Below are 14760 nucleotides of genomic sequence, written 5' to 3' on the forward strand. Positions count from 1 at the left end.
AACAAACAAACAAAAAAAAAACCAAACCCAAATGGAGAGCAATATTCTGAGAGGGGAAAAAAAAAACAGGACTTCCGAGACTAATGTCGCAAATCAGCGAGAAAAGAAGTTTTATAAAGTCACACGTCTAAAAAAAACTCACAAATTTCTGAAAAAAAATTAGACATTCTTTAGACAGTTTATAAAGTCAAATTTTTTTGAGAAAAAAACTTGTAAATTTCTGAGAAAACAAGGGATTTTGTCTAAGTTTATATAGTCATACATTTTTGAGAAAAAAACTCACAATTTGCTGAGAAAAAAATTAATATTTTTTGAGTCTATAAAGCCGCATATTTTTGAGAAAAAAACCTACAAATTTCTGAGCAAAAAACTCACAAATTTCTGAGAAAAAACAGATATTGTCTAATTTTATAAAGTCACAAAAAATGCTGAGGAAAAAATAGGATGTTTTTAAAATGTAGTTTTTTGAGAAGAAAATGTTGAAAAATAGTGGTTTCTTTTTTTTTATGTGATGTGGTCCTTTGACCCCCAAAAACAAAACACAATTTTTCAGATTTTTTTCTTCATGAACTCAGAGAATAGCAAAATTGTTTTCTTTTCTTTTGTGACATTACTCTCAGAAATTCCAATTTTTTTTTTCTTTGAATATTGCCCTCTATTTTTTTTTAAATCCATGATGACCATAGTACACTGTCATAGTAAACACTTTTCTGGGTGTTTTTCACATGCTAAAAACGCTATTGCAAAACACTAGATGTCGTGGCTATTCTTTAAGAATCATAATCATATAATATTGAAACAAAAAGAGCACTCAAAAATAAGATCAGAACTGAGAAGAAAAAAAAACTAACACAGGACAGATATCCACAACCCAATCACCAGAATAAATGTCCGCTTTGTATTTTTTTGCAAGCAAGGACATGTCACATTTGTATGTTAGTATTAAACAGATAAACCACTGGAAATTTACATTAGTTAACAACATTGTGGTTAACGTTTGATTAGGGTAGGCACAAAAATCAGTGGTTATGCTCAGGAATACATCATATTTTGGCTTAGATCCAATGGCTAAGAAAAAGCTGGAAACGCAGTGATGTCTCTATAAAAAAAGAAAAAGAAAGAAAAAAAACCCAACCACATTTGTCAGCGAAAAGCTAAAGCCAAAAAAAAATTCACTTTTTGTCCCATTATAATATAATGTCATGTAATGTTGTTGTAATTGTCTATATGTGACTGATGGGAGCAACAATTTTTAAAAACTTGAACAATATTGTGTGTGAGCCATCACCCACAAAACAGAATGCAATGTCACCGTTTTGGGCATGTTCAACTTCAATTTGCATCTACTAAAAGTGCTTATCTTGTCACTGACAGGCTCATATTGTTATTAGCATACATGTCTGACAGCATAATGTAGAGGATGCCTTCAGAGGTCAATCTTTTTGTTAAAAACTAAGATCTTTTTTGTCTCACAAGAAACAGCTAGGACATTGTTATTTCCAAAGCCAGCAGACTCTATTTAAAAAATAATTAATTAAATAAATCAGTTTATCATTGTCAGATACACTTGATTTGAAGGTGACAGAACAAAAACTAAAAATCTCAAAAGCCACACTGATTTGACCTCCCACTGTAGCAACAATCACAAGCTCTTTAAAATGACCTTTTATTTAAGTGTAGTCTGGTGGGTTTGGTGAGGCTATTTTGGTTAAAGAAAAAAGTCTGTCTCTGTAGGGATCCTTTCCATAATGTTATCAGACACTTGGAATAACAATCTGAGCCTGTCAGTGGCAAAAACAAGCACTTTTAGTGCATGTAAACTGACAGTGCACAAATGCCCCAAGTGGTTACACTGCAGCCTGTCCCATCAGTGCTGGCTGCAGCACTCTCTACTGGACCGCATCAAAAGTTGTTATTTGCTTTAGTCACTTAGACACAAAAACAAAAATAGGGTCCAAAATAAAAAAATATCAAAGTTACCCTTAAAGAAAATGTATTATGTATTATCAAGTATTATGTATCACACCCCTTGTTATCTGTTTTGTTGGTTGTTGTTGTGTTGAGAGCTATTCATATGCAGTATGAGGTTTGGGCCTGTGGGTGCAAATGAAGTGCAGAGCTAATAATGACGCATTTGCTATTATTTTAAAGCTTCCAAGCCATCCAGCACTTTCCATACTGATAAACTTTAGAATGCTGTTGGTGTTTCACTCCAAGCATACTGAATTGTGACAGCTGAGATTTTCATATTTGACAGGATGTACTGTAACTCTTTATAGTTAACCTTGTGGATAAAATGTTCTCTGCACATGTTTTGCTGTTGTAAGGTTTCGTAAGGGAATACTGACTGACAGAATATCATCATAAACAAGGACACGATAGAGCGTTGTTAAAAAAGTTCCTCCATGAGCCCAAGTATAAACTTTCTTAGTCTAGGAGATTAGCATTATAAAAACTAATATCTCCCAGGAGGAATGCATTCTAGGCTTTGAATGACAGAGAAAAAACCCTATATTGTGTTTTTGATGAGCTGTTCTGTCTCAAAAACAACCTTTGAAAAATGTGTCCTTCAAAAATTTCCCTACTGAAACTTGAGGTAAAATGGCTGGAAATGATAAAATAAAATACTTCAGTGGTGATACTGAACTTAGGGACTGGGGGCCAATAGGTGGCACCCCCAACTATTTTCAAGTTCTTAGTTAAAATAAAATGACTCACACTGGGAATTGTTTTTGTATTTTAGGTAAACATAAGGTGCCAGAGTGCACGAAACAGCATCAAAATAAAGCTTATTTATCAAAAATAGTGGCAGTGGAGGATCCCCTGCAGCCCCTGACAGAGGCCCTAGCTAAGCCCCTAATGTCCTGAAATCCTGAAATCCTACAAACCTGTTACACTAGAGATGTCTTAAAATCTGAGAAATGTCTTAAAATCCTAAATAACCAGTAACACCCTAAAATTATACAAAAGATATAAAAGCAAAGAACAGTTCTAAAATCCTAGAAATGTCCTAGAATCATAGAAATGTCCTAAAATTCTAGAAACTTCCTAAAATCCTAGAAACGACCTAAAATCCTAGAACTGTCCTAAAATCTTAAAAATGACCTAAAATCCTAGTAATGCCCTAAATTTCTACAATGGTTCGAAAATCAGAGAAGTCCTAAAATCCTAGAATTGTCCTAAAATCGCAGTAATGCCCTAAAATTTTACAAATGTCCTAAAATCTGAGAACAATCCCAAAATGCAAATTTCCCCACTATGGGACTAATAAAGGACTGTCCTATCTTAAAATCAGAGAAATGTCCTAAAATCCTAAATCCTACAAAATCTGCAAATTCTAAAATCCTAAAAACGTGTTTGGGGCGCTTCAACTGGCTCCTGGCCTCCTTTCATTTTGCAAAAATGGCCCCCAAGCAAAAAATGTTTGGTATCCCTGTTCTACAATCTGGTTTCCATTTCTCTACAAATATTTTGGTGTTCAAATTAGTTTTGTTTCTATAATGATGCTGTTGAAACAGATAAATAAAACACAGATAAAACTGACAATTAACTCTTACTGTTGATCAGGGGTATATGTGACAGATTTCTGAACTCAGGCATTATATTTTAATGCTCAAAACAATCCAATGTGATATATTCATAGCACTCTGGAGAGAGCAAGAGATTGGAACTGATGCACTTTTGGCACATTATTTCATGTACACATTATATTAAATCTACAAAGAAGAGAGAACTCATAACAGCTGCAAAGAAATGGGAGGTTTTGAATGGAATTATTTAGTCTTTGACTTTGAATTCATACTGATGGAGACGGGTGAATAAGATTTACACACATTATGGTACTCTTGTTACTCTTTATTAATTTGTCTTTTGGCTTGACAACATGTTGAGATAGAGATCTATTTATAGACTTTCAGCCCTCATATTATGATACCAATATGATCTTGACAAGTTATAAAAAAAAAATGAGTCAGAATTAGCAAAATCCCTCTGAGCCTGGATCAAAAGAAAGAAGATTAGGTCGTCTCTATAATTCTAAATCCAGAGAAAAGTTTTGAAAAACTGCACCCTGGGGATGGCGTAGATTTTTTTTCCCGATGTAAATTTATTTTATATTTGTTGGCTTATACTTGAAATGCAAAAATAACACGAAGAGAGAGGGGTTGTCTTGAATGTGATGACGACTAATTTCAGTAACAGTATTCAACCAGTAGATGTCGCCACCGCGTTAAGCACAGGGTCTTCCTCATTAACTCTAGGGGGGTCCTTGAGGGGCCTCTAGGGGATCCCACGCAGGAAAAAAGCAACCGTGGACGGATTACTGAACTGGCCTACGGGGCACAGGCCCTGGGGCCAAAAGTGTCAGGGGGACCCCTGGCCTTCACTTGCAAAATGTTTAATATCAAATTAACAAGTTCCGACCCGGAAGGGACTAAAAATGACCATAAAGAGACACAAAACGACCACTGAAAGATACAAAGGTACCTCAAATTAACACAGAATAACTACAAAAGTGTGAAAAACATCCACAAAGAGACACAAGACAAACAAAGGGGACACATAAAACAATCACAATGACCAAAACGAGACATGACACAACAAAAAACAACAAACAAACAAAAAGCAAAACATAAAATTACATCAAAGAGACACAAAACTATCACAAAGTCTATGTGTTTTGCTACTATGTAGAAGAGGTGTTGGGGCCCTTTACATACTGTATCTGTGCCCAGGATCAATTGTCTCATAATCCACTCATACAAGAAACAGTATACATTACAAATAATGTATAAGACAATGTCCCGTTTCATTGTCCTTTCTATCAGCTAGACAGGTAAGTTCAGTTTAACAGCAAAGCATTTATATATGAGTCCCTGCAGGTAAATTAAACCTAAAGGAAAACCCAATATGGATCTGTAATAGCCAACCAAAAACTAATAAGACTGTTTGAGGCAACATCCTGGTTGAGCTTATTAATTAATCACTGGAATTGCAAATTTGTGTTGTACCCTTTCTGTGTGATCCAGGCATACATTTAACAGCCAGAAACTGTGTGAAGTTAGTGGGAGTTAAGAAGGATAATAGATGCTATAATAGCAGAAGTTATGCAATTTTGATTTCAAAATAAAACAAAGAAAAGGCAGGCAGGGCTGCCAAAAGATTACTGCTCAGTAATTTAAGACATTTACGTCCAACATTTCTTATAAAACATATAAATGGGCTATTCAACACTTGCGAAAACTCAGTGGCAAAGGATATTGTTAACAAATGAAATGGCGAATTATTGAATTTAACAACTAAAGTGTCAACATATGTGGTGGCTTTACTTTGAAATTTACTAGCGGAAGTTGTTTTCTTTATGTTTTAGACTTGACACGAGCGCCTCGGTCTCGTGCTGTCCAGCGCTCTTCCCGCAGTAACTCCTCAGTGAATGTGTTGTCTCTTGTCACCTGCACTTCATCGTCGACAACAGGTAACAACACTCCTTGCTTTGTAAACTTATTTATTTATGAAAAATGCTAACTGAGACTACTTCAGTTTATAAAAATAATCCACGGTAGAGATGAAAAACCGTGTGTTTTTGGAGTTTGCGTGACCGAGAGTCTGAACACCTTGACAGTTGAGACTGTCAAGTTAGCAAACGCGGACAAGCTAAATGTACGAAGACTCTATACGATGACTAACAGAGGACAAACCTTAATAAATGTGTCCAAAAAGACAGCCTAACTAGATTTAGAAACAGTCTCTCTTGTGCTGGTGGTACCGGCTGAATAATATTGATCCCATAGTTATTCCCACGGTACTTATGGGGAAACTGTCCCATCGCAGGAACAAATGAACATTTTTGTTACTAGCAAACAGTAACAATAGTGACATTCATACATAACCACTTATATCGAAACAGTAGTGTTCTCTGTTAAATTCGGCATATACACAAACCATCTAACAAGACCTTTTTATGAGAAATATCAACTTTTAGTAACTGTTTGACTCTTAGTTGTCACCACTCGGTTTGACGCTATTTTGCTGAAAAAATGGATAAAGAAGCAGACTCCTTGAGGTTTTTCTTAAATGTTAAGATGAATTTGTGGATTTGATGCATGCCGAAATCCCAAGCAAGAGTAAAAACTTCATACAGGTGTTAGAAAATGTCAGAATTGATGTATACCTGCGTTGGCCAGCAAGGTTTGATAAAATTGACAGATTTGAGAATAGGGTTTGGTCTTAAATAGTTTCAAGGACATTTTTGCTGCAAGACATACTATTAGGGATGCACGATATATCTATCTATCTATCTATATCTATATCTATCTATCTATCTATCTATCTATCTATATATATGTATGTATCCATCCCATATGCCCCTATATAACAACTCATTTGAGCAATAACTGATACTGATACCACTAAATCCACGTTTTCCCCCACCTAATTTTACAGATCATTAAGTTTAGTCTGTAGTGGAATTAACATCATATTAAGGGTGCATGCAATTTTCGTGATGGCCCATTGGCAGATGAAGACATTTATTAAGAAAAAAGCATGTTGGCCAATTTTGAAAGTTTGTTTTAAGCCAATATTGGCTGATACAGATGGCATGCTGATATGGTCGTGCATTCCTACTTATCATGATGGCCCACTGGTGGCAGATGCAAACACAAAATACAGTGCTTTTAAAAATGTACACATTCACTATGCAAACAAAAAAGCTACTTTAATGTAAAACACGCAGTATTAATTCTGTTACAAATTTTAAACAAAACCATAAAATTCATCCCACTTTTACAGGCTTAGATGAGGCTCTCTCAGAGACAGTCCTGACAATAGCCAAAACCAGGGCAAACTTCACCTATTTAAACTAATTAAAGTCCCATAATGAAAGCGTCATCATATTGGCAGACATGTTAATTTTAGGTGCCAATATTTCATTTTAAAGCCATTATTTGCTGATACAGATAATGTGCTGATATTATCAAGCATCCCCCATGCATCCCCCTTCAGAAAAAAAAAAATCTCAATAACAATAAAGATTCTTTTGCTTGCATTCCTCTAAAATAGTTTTCACTTGATTATTTTAAATATTTTGAGACCAAACATGAGACTCGGTTTTATCATGGGCTTTCTCACATGTGGGACACCTATCACTCAGGATTCCATGACAAAGTCACCTATTTTCACTGAACCCTATGTAACCCCTTGAAACCTGGGGCGACTTTTCTTGTGTTGCATTCAGATGCCTTTCACAGCTATTTAAACCTTTCAACCCTTTGAAATTGATGTGACTTCTTTCAAAAACATGTCAAAAAAGGCAATGGTCAGAAATGTTTCACAAATTAAAAGAAATTAGATTTAAAAAAATAATTTTAAAAGAGATAGGGAAATGTCTATAGAAAAAAGAAAAAGTGATGGAAAAAGTAGATATAATTCTAATAATTACTTTTTAAAATTAAGTTACAAAAGTCTTATGATTTTGAAGCACTTTTAAACGGTCATGTGTTGTTTTTTTTTTTAAACTTTAATTATTTCTTTTTTGATACAAATTTATGAGGTAATTTTACTTGCATTTTACTATTTTCTTACAAATATTTGGGTCATTTCTTCTGGTGTTGCTCATTTAAAATTATGTTAGAGAAACATTAAATTTTTAAGCACTTTTCCAGGTCATTTCTTTGTTTATTTATTTATTTATTTATTTATTTTCACTTCTTTTTTGTTTTAAGGTAATTTCTTTGTATTTTTTACTAATTTCTTGCAGATTTTTGGGTTATTGCTTTTTTTTTTGCTCTTTGCCTTCTTTCCAAGTTTTTGGACTAAGTGGGACATTTTATTGTTGAAACATGAAGGTGTCAGTGCTTTCAGACTAAAATACAAACAAACAAACTAAAATACATATCTTTGTATGTCCAATGACTGCAATGTGTCTGTGCAGTCAGTAACAGTAAGTAAAGGTCATTTTATTTATTTGCTACTTATTTCATTGTATTAATTAATTATTTCTGGTAAATATATTTTTTTTAACTTTATTTATTATAACAAATTTCCAGGTAATTTTCTTGTATGTTTTACTAATTTCATGCTAATTTGAGTGTTTTTTTAAATTTATTTACCTATTGCCTTCTCCCCATGTTTTTAAAAGAAATCAAGCCATTTTTTTGAAGTTTAAAGGGTTAACTACTGCTCTATCCATTGACATTTAGGCTAACAAGCCCATTTTGGACTCCTTGTTTATATTCTGGCTATGTCAGTGAAGGGCTATGCAAGAGTTTACAGCCTGGCAAGGTGCCTGGCTAGTTTTAGATCATGTGTCAGTGTGAAGACATGCATTGGCATCTGCTGTTGTGCTACACAGTAGTAGTAGTAGTCAGGAGGAATAACTGAACTATCTGTGTAACCACGCTAAATAGGCTGGCAGTTGAGATATGCTTCTTATGTTTTTGACTTGCAAAGTATACCCTGAATACAACATATTCAAACTGAACCAAAGACAAAAAGCTGCTGCTGAAACAGATTATTTACTTGAGGGGGTTTGTCATGTCTTTTGGGATGTCAAGGAGAATAAAAATGCTTTTGAGGTCTGCTAAACAAATACAACTGACTGTTTTTTTAATCTCAAACCTTCTGGATGCTGTACTATCTCCTCCAAGTTTGCCTCTTAGCTTGATTGGCAGTCCTAATTGTGGTTTTGTTTTGCACACAGAATGGACTGTAAAGTTGTAATTGGAGGCAGTGTGGCTCACTGAAACAGCCTGTTTGATGTCGCCTCAGTAGTAGAAACAGACTGTTTTTACACTTTATTCCGTTTCTCCTGGTTATTTTGTGCCCCTTTTGTGTTGCTGCTTCACTTGCTGTCCCAAGTGATTAGGATCTCAGGCAAATTGGTTTTGTTTTGAAGTGGCGGGCCAGCTCTTCCTCACCTTCCTCTTTGGAAAGAAAAATACAAAACTTTTTCCGAAGACGTAAGCTAGCAGAGCGCCAGACACGGCTCTGACTGAAAGGATGCTTCCTTTAAGTTCAGGGAATGTTATCAATGGACGGAGACCTTATTCCTGTACGGGAAGAGTAATAGATTAGCTGCACACTCCTGAGGGAACGGACTTCCTGGATCTGACAAAACAAACAAGAGTTGGGTCATGTTAAAGGCACATGGCTAGTCCTTTTTTTAAAAAAATCTGACAGCATTCATCTTTAAAAACTGCTTTATTGATTGCTACAAATGCAGAAATTTACATTTTGCATTCATGCTGTTGAATCAAGCAACTGGCATAAGTAGTTCTGCAAGAATTAATCGATCAATAGAAAAGATATAGAAAAGATATCGATGAATGGTTATTAGCGGTCAACTGATATTGTTTTTTTAGGCTGATACCGATTATTAGTAATTAATGAGACCGATAGCTGATATATGGACCCAATATGCATTTACAATAAATATGAAAATCTTACTGTCAATTGGGAATATAACAAACTCCAACACAAAACTTTGTTTTTGCAAATGTTTTATCAAAACTAAAACATTCAACATCATACATAGCAAGTTCCCAGCAACTTTTTTTATAAAGTCAAGTGAAAATTTAAATTAAAAAATGAATAAATCAAAACAGCTCCCTGAGGTTTTACAAAGTAAAATTTCCTCCCATGCTGACACTTTCTTTGCACTTCTTGTAAACTGAATATCTTCGGGCATTAAACTGCATAGATCAGGCAAAACGAGATGTGAACATGTCATCATAAGATATTGGAAACTGTGATGGACTTTTTCACAATTTTCTGCCATTTCATACATTAAACTAAACAGCCCATTGATTAATCACAAAAAACAACATCTGATCATTTGATAATAGGAAAGCACTGATTTATTCGCAGGACATCAGTATTGGCTGATGTTTGCCTTGTTGACAGTCATCAGCCTCAGAGGGAAAAACTATATTTATTTTTTTTATGAATGCATTTTAAAATAAAGTTACAAAATGATTATAATTTTAAGCACCTTGTCAGTGGTCATTTGTTGTTTTTTAAGCTGTCTTTTTTTCTTTTGTTTTTAGCATTCCCTTCACAGTGTAATGGCAGGAAGGGCTGCTGCCGCCTTCTGGTTGACAGAGATGGACTATGAACATACACTCAGCCCTGCAGGCAACTAAATCTCTACTTGTCCAGCTGTAACTCCAAATCCAAGGTTGCTGTCGAAAACAACTGGGCAACCATCAGCGATAATGGACCTAAACTTCAGCAGCGAGAGGAAAAAGACTGTCATGGCTGGGATTCAGCGGCTGCCTGTGAACTTGCCGGCAAATGTTTGCTGAAACCATTCGCCTAAAGGAGTATTGAAAAGACTAAAAAAAAAGCGAACTTGGCTGTCGACTGCAAGCAGTTTGTGTGTCTGTGGCGAGGTGTGTAATCATGGGGAAAGAACAGGATCTGCTGGTGGCCGTGAAGACTGGAGATCTTCTGCTGGCGCACAAACTCCTCTCCAAAGTCAAGTGCAACAAAACAAGTGAGTACAGAGTCAACGAGGGGTCGCCCAATTTTGTTTTTTTAACGGCCGATATTGATTATTAGTAGTTAATGAGAATGATAACTGGTACTTTGAACTGATATGCATTTAAAATAAAAATAAAAATATTTCCATCAGTACTTTTGGAATATAACAAACTCCAACACCAAACTTTAAGAGCCTTTGGCAAATGTTAAATCAAAACTGAAACACTCAACATCATATGCAGCAAATTCCTTGCAACTTTTTTTATAAAATGAAAATTTCTATAAAAAATGGATAAATAAAAATAGCTCCCTGAAGTTTTACAAAGTAAAAGTTCCTTCCATGCTGACACTTCACTAGCACTTTTTAATTTATTGATTTTATCGGTGATAATTAAAATAAAATACCGATACAGATAATTGGCAAAATGGCAAATATTGGCCTCAATAATCAGCCAGGCATAATCTGTCAACCCCTAGAGCCAACAGAGGCAGAGTGAGACATGGTTTTGTGTCTTTACCGATTGATTTTGTGTTTGTTCTTTGCTTCGGCCCTCTTTGGAGTGTAATTGTTTCCACGATGGAATAGCACTTAGCGGAGCCAGAGCTGCTGCCACGGGGGACATCACTTCTTAACCAAATGCAGTTTCTTTGCGATAACAACAAGATCAGGTTCACCACAAAACACAACCCCCCTCCAGCAGCCAGGTCAGGGACAATTTGAAACTAAGTGGATTCAAACTGCAGCACAACACGAGCTAATCTCCTGAGCGCAGACCCCTGCAGCTCTCCAGTCTTGCTGTGTGGGTTTTAGGGGTCTTTCTTCTGCTTTCAGATGTCCTTATCTGCATAGATTCCAAGTCAGGCGACAAAGCGAGCTCTTTTACAGTAACATAGTTGCAAATGACAGAGTTTTCCCTTATCCAAGCCTGGGGAAAGTTAAAGCCAAGTAGGCTGTGAAGTTGAAGCCTCTCTTTGTGGCGTTATCTGTTGTGGGCTTTCATCAGCGTGGCTGGCTGCTCAGTGACAAGCTCTGGGAACAAAGCTGTGGCTGTCAGGAAAAAGTCTGTTACACACTATACACACTGCACAGACAGCCGGCACTGCTTGGCAGAGAATATTTAAAACTAATATTGCCTGTTTTTGTATTGCTGTGTGCTTGTGTTTGTGAACAACAACTGATTGCCAAACTGGGTAAAATGCGGCAGGGGAAAGTGAATTAGTAATGTGCTCTGCTGTTTTCTAAACTGCCATAAAGGGGCCCCTGAGCAGGCCACAATGTCTATTTTGGAAGAGCAGCTCAGAAGTACTTAGGGATAGTAGTGATGGACAACATATCAGTATTACATTGATATTGTGATATGAGTCTAAATATCGTCATAGATTTTGTATATTGTAATATAAGTGTTGTCTCTTCCTGTTTTTAAAGGCTACTTAGGCAGTCATGCAATATATCATACACTCAGTGTATTGCTGCTGGTTTGACGGCAGATGTTTAGAATGACTATATTGCAAACATCAAGTAAGGCTTAATTTTACCAATATTTATTTATTTATACCTTTAGTTGTATATTTCTTTATTTAATGCCCCATGCATTTATATATTAATTATTTTATTTATAATATTTCTGTATTTATTAAATATTAAGTCATTTTTTGTTTTCCACAGAAATGTGTCTAACTGTGTGAAGTGCAAAAAGGGCTAAGGAAGCTGCAGGCAGCTGTGTTTGCAACATTTTTTTTTGTTTAAACTTTTTTATGTTGCTATAATGGGTTGATTATTTTATAGTATGACTAAAAGATTGTTTTGTTATAATATCTCAAAATAGTAAAGCTCATTTTCATGATTATAACGCAACTTTGTTTGTTTTCTTGTAATTACAGGTTGATTATCCTGTTATCATGAGATGACAAAGCTTGTTTTCTCAAGATAATGAAATAATTAACTTGTGATCTTTAGATAATAGCAAAAAGCATTGCCGTTCTTTGGCTTCCGTACACAGCAGTTATGGCTAATCTTTTTACCATCTGCAGAGCATTAGACAAGGATATTGATTACATTTCTGCTAGACAGTGTTGAATTGTTGTGCAAATGGACCAAAAAGGCAATTCAACTGTGTGTTTGTCAATTTCCCTCTGTCATGCTGACTCCCACATGCATGAACATGCTGCTTTTAACACTGCTGATCCTCGAGGACCTTTGCAGAACTTTTTCAATGGTGTAGTCATTTGTCACTTCAGTCAGAGCCTGCAGTGTCTGACAGCAGCACAGCAGATGCTGCAGCTGGTTGTGAGGGCTTTGCAGATGACCTCCTCTGTCTCACATTTACAGAGTGGCCTTGTCAATATGGGCTGATTGATTGGTTAGTAGTGACCTGCTTTGAAAGGTTTTTAAAACCAGCCACTCCAGAAATAGGGTTGTGTATGTAATGAACTGACTGTTCATTATTTTTTTTACTGACTTTCTTATTTAAGCATCGACCTTTGAATTGTTCTCATTAACTTAAAATCACAATTAAATTCAATTTATTTATTTATTTTTTTTACAATTTCTATGAATGCAAGAAGGGTCATTCTGAGTCTGACGAGAATAGTGATTTCATTATTTTCTCTACAGCTGTTTGATCGTAAACCAAAAAGTGTTGCATGCAGTGACAGTTTAAACTGCTGGCGGCACTTCATGGAATCAGGGTGTCACCAAAGTCTTTAGGATTCAGTCTCTGGGGACCATGAATGTCTGTACAAAATTGCATCCATCCAGAAGCTGCAGAGAAATTTTCATTGTCGATCAAACATTCCTTATGATGCTGCGCTTCAGCTAATACCAAATTGGAACTGTCATTTTTAGTTGTCATTCTGAATTTTTAAGCTTTATTGGCCAAGTATTTGAACACATACAAGGGATTTTACTGTGTTTTTTTGTTTTCTTTTTGTGTTATTTTGTAGTTGAACAAGGTATGCTGGATTTAATTCAATTTTAGTCCTCTTGTGTTGGGTTCAAGGGTGGTCAGCCGGTCTATTTGTAAGTCCACCTGTCTGTCCCACATCTTGGTCCTGAGCAGGATATCTCAATAAAGCTACTGTCCAGATAGTGAAACTGTTGCTGTTATTAGTTACAGTTAGTTACGGGTGCTACGACCAGGTAGCAGGTGCCTATGTGTCCATCTGTTGTTCATTTTAAGAACTTTTCCAAAGTTTTAACCAAAATGTATTTCTTCTCTTAATTTAAGCATTGACTGAAGCTTTGGTCCAAGACAATAATCTTCTGTATTAATTTTTTATCAAATTAACTTGGTGTAATCATGATTCCCAGATGATATGGGGGCTGAACAATAAGGATTGTTTTATTATTTCGGGAAAGAAGATAAATGCCACATTGGGCTAATACATTGAGGATTGCTTAGCTAATTGGATAAATGTTAAAAATTAAATAAAATACAAATACCCATTTTCCAGAGCTGATGGTGGAAGTAGCTATGGAGCAAGCCATCTGTCTTCCTTCTGTTCTCTGTTGAGAGTTTCAAAGGTGCTGTACAGATTAGGTACTTGCTAGTTAATGCCAGCTGATAAAGACAAAGTATTGAGCAGAAGTGCAAGCGAATATTTAGATTATCCCGGAAACAGGAGTTTAGCTTGGCGGTATTAGAGTTTGTGGGTTGAGGAGAATTAGACTTGTTGTTAGACTGTTTTATTTATTATATTTATTATTTAACATTTTTGTTGTTTTATAATTGCCAATAAATAAAACAGTTTGTATAAGGGGACAAGAAAAACTGACTTTGGCCAAGCAGATTGCTGGCCTACTTGTCCTACAAGACAAGTTATCATTAACGTTGAACCGTGTAATGAATTGTGATGCTCTTGTTGCTCCCATGACTTTCCTCCAACTATCACTATAACAGCTATCAGGCCAAAATGTTAACCTTTCCACAACAAAATTTCAAAATTGTGAAATTTACTGAAAGCAGTCATGTTCCACAGAGGATAAACCAATTGAGCATGTCTCTCTCTCTTCACTCTTTGAAAAAAAACAAGGTTCCCGTGGATCCTGGAAAAGTCTTAAAAGGCATTGAATTTCTGAATCTTAAAAAAAGGCCTTAATTTAAAAAAAATGACGTAGATTAATCTTTCAAAAGTGTAAAAATGTTTAGGCATGGAGAATGTGATTTTATGAATTTCAAAATAATTGGCAACATCTATTTTTTGTTAAAAAAAGTTCCTAGTTTTGAATGATGGAAATTTAGGCATAAAATCTCATGTGCAGAATAAAAACCACAAAATTGC

The 14760-nt window shown here is 35.5% G+C and overlaps 1 protein-coding gene across 1 annotated transcript in view; it reads left to right on the forward strand.

The window, feature by feature from the left end:
- The first annotated feature begins 5403 nt into the window (after positions 1-5403).
- LOC121958891 (caskin-2-like) overlaps positions 5404-14760 on the forward strand; it is an 82153-nt gene continuing 72796 nt past the window's right edge. The window contains exons 1-2 of the mRNA XM_042508054.1: positions 5404-5473; positions 10044-10492. Of these exons, the coding sequence (XP_042363988.1) occupies positions 10399-10492 (94 nt within the window). The 5' untranslated portion in view covers positions 5404-5473; positions 10044-10398. The remainder of the gene's footprint in view (positions 5474-10043; positions 10493-14760) is intronic.

Source organism: Plectropomus leopardus, chromosome 19, assembly GCF_008729295.1.
Source record: "Plectropomus leopardus isolate mb chromosome 19, YSFRI_Pleo_2.0, whole genome shotgun sequence".
Classification (NCBI taxonomy): Eukaryota; Metazoa; Chordata; class Actinopteri; order Perciformes; family Serranidae; genus Plectropomus; species Plectropomus leopardus.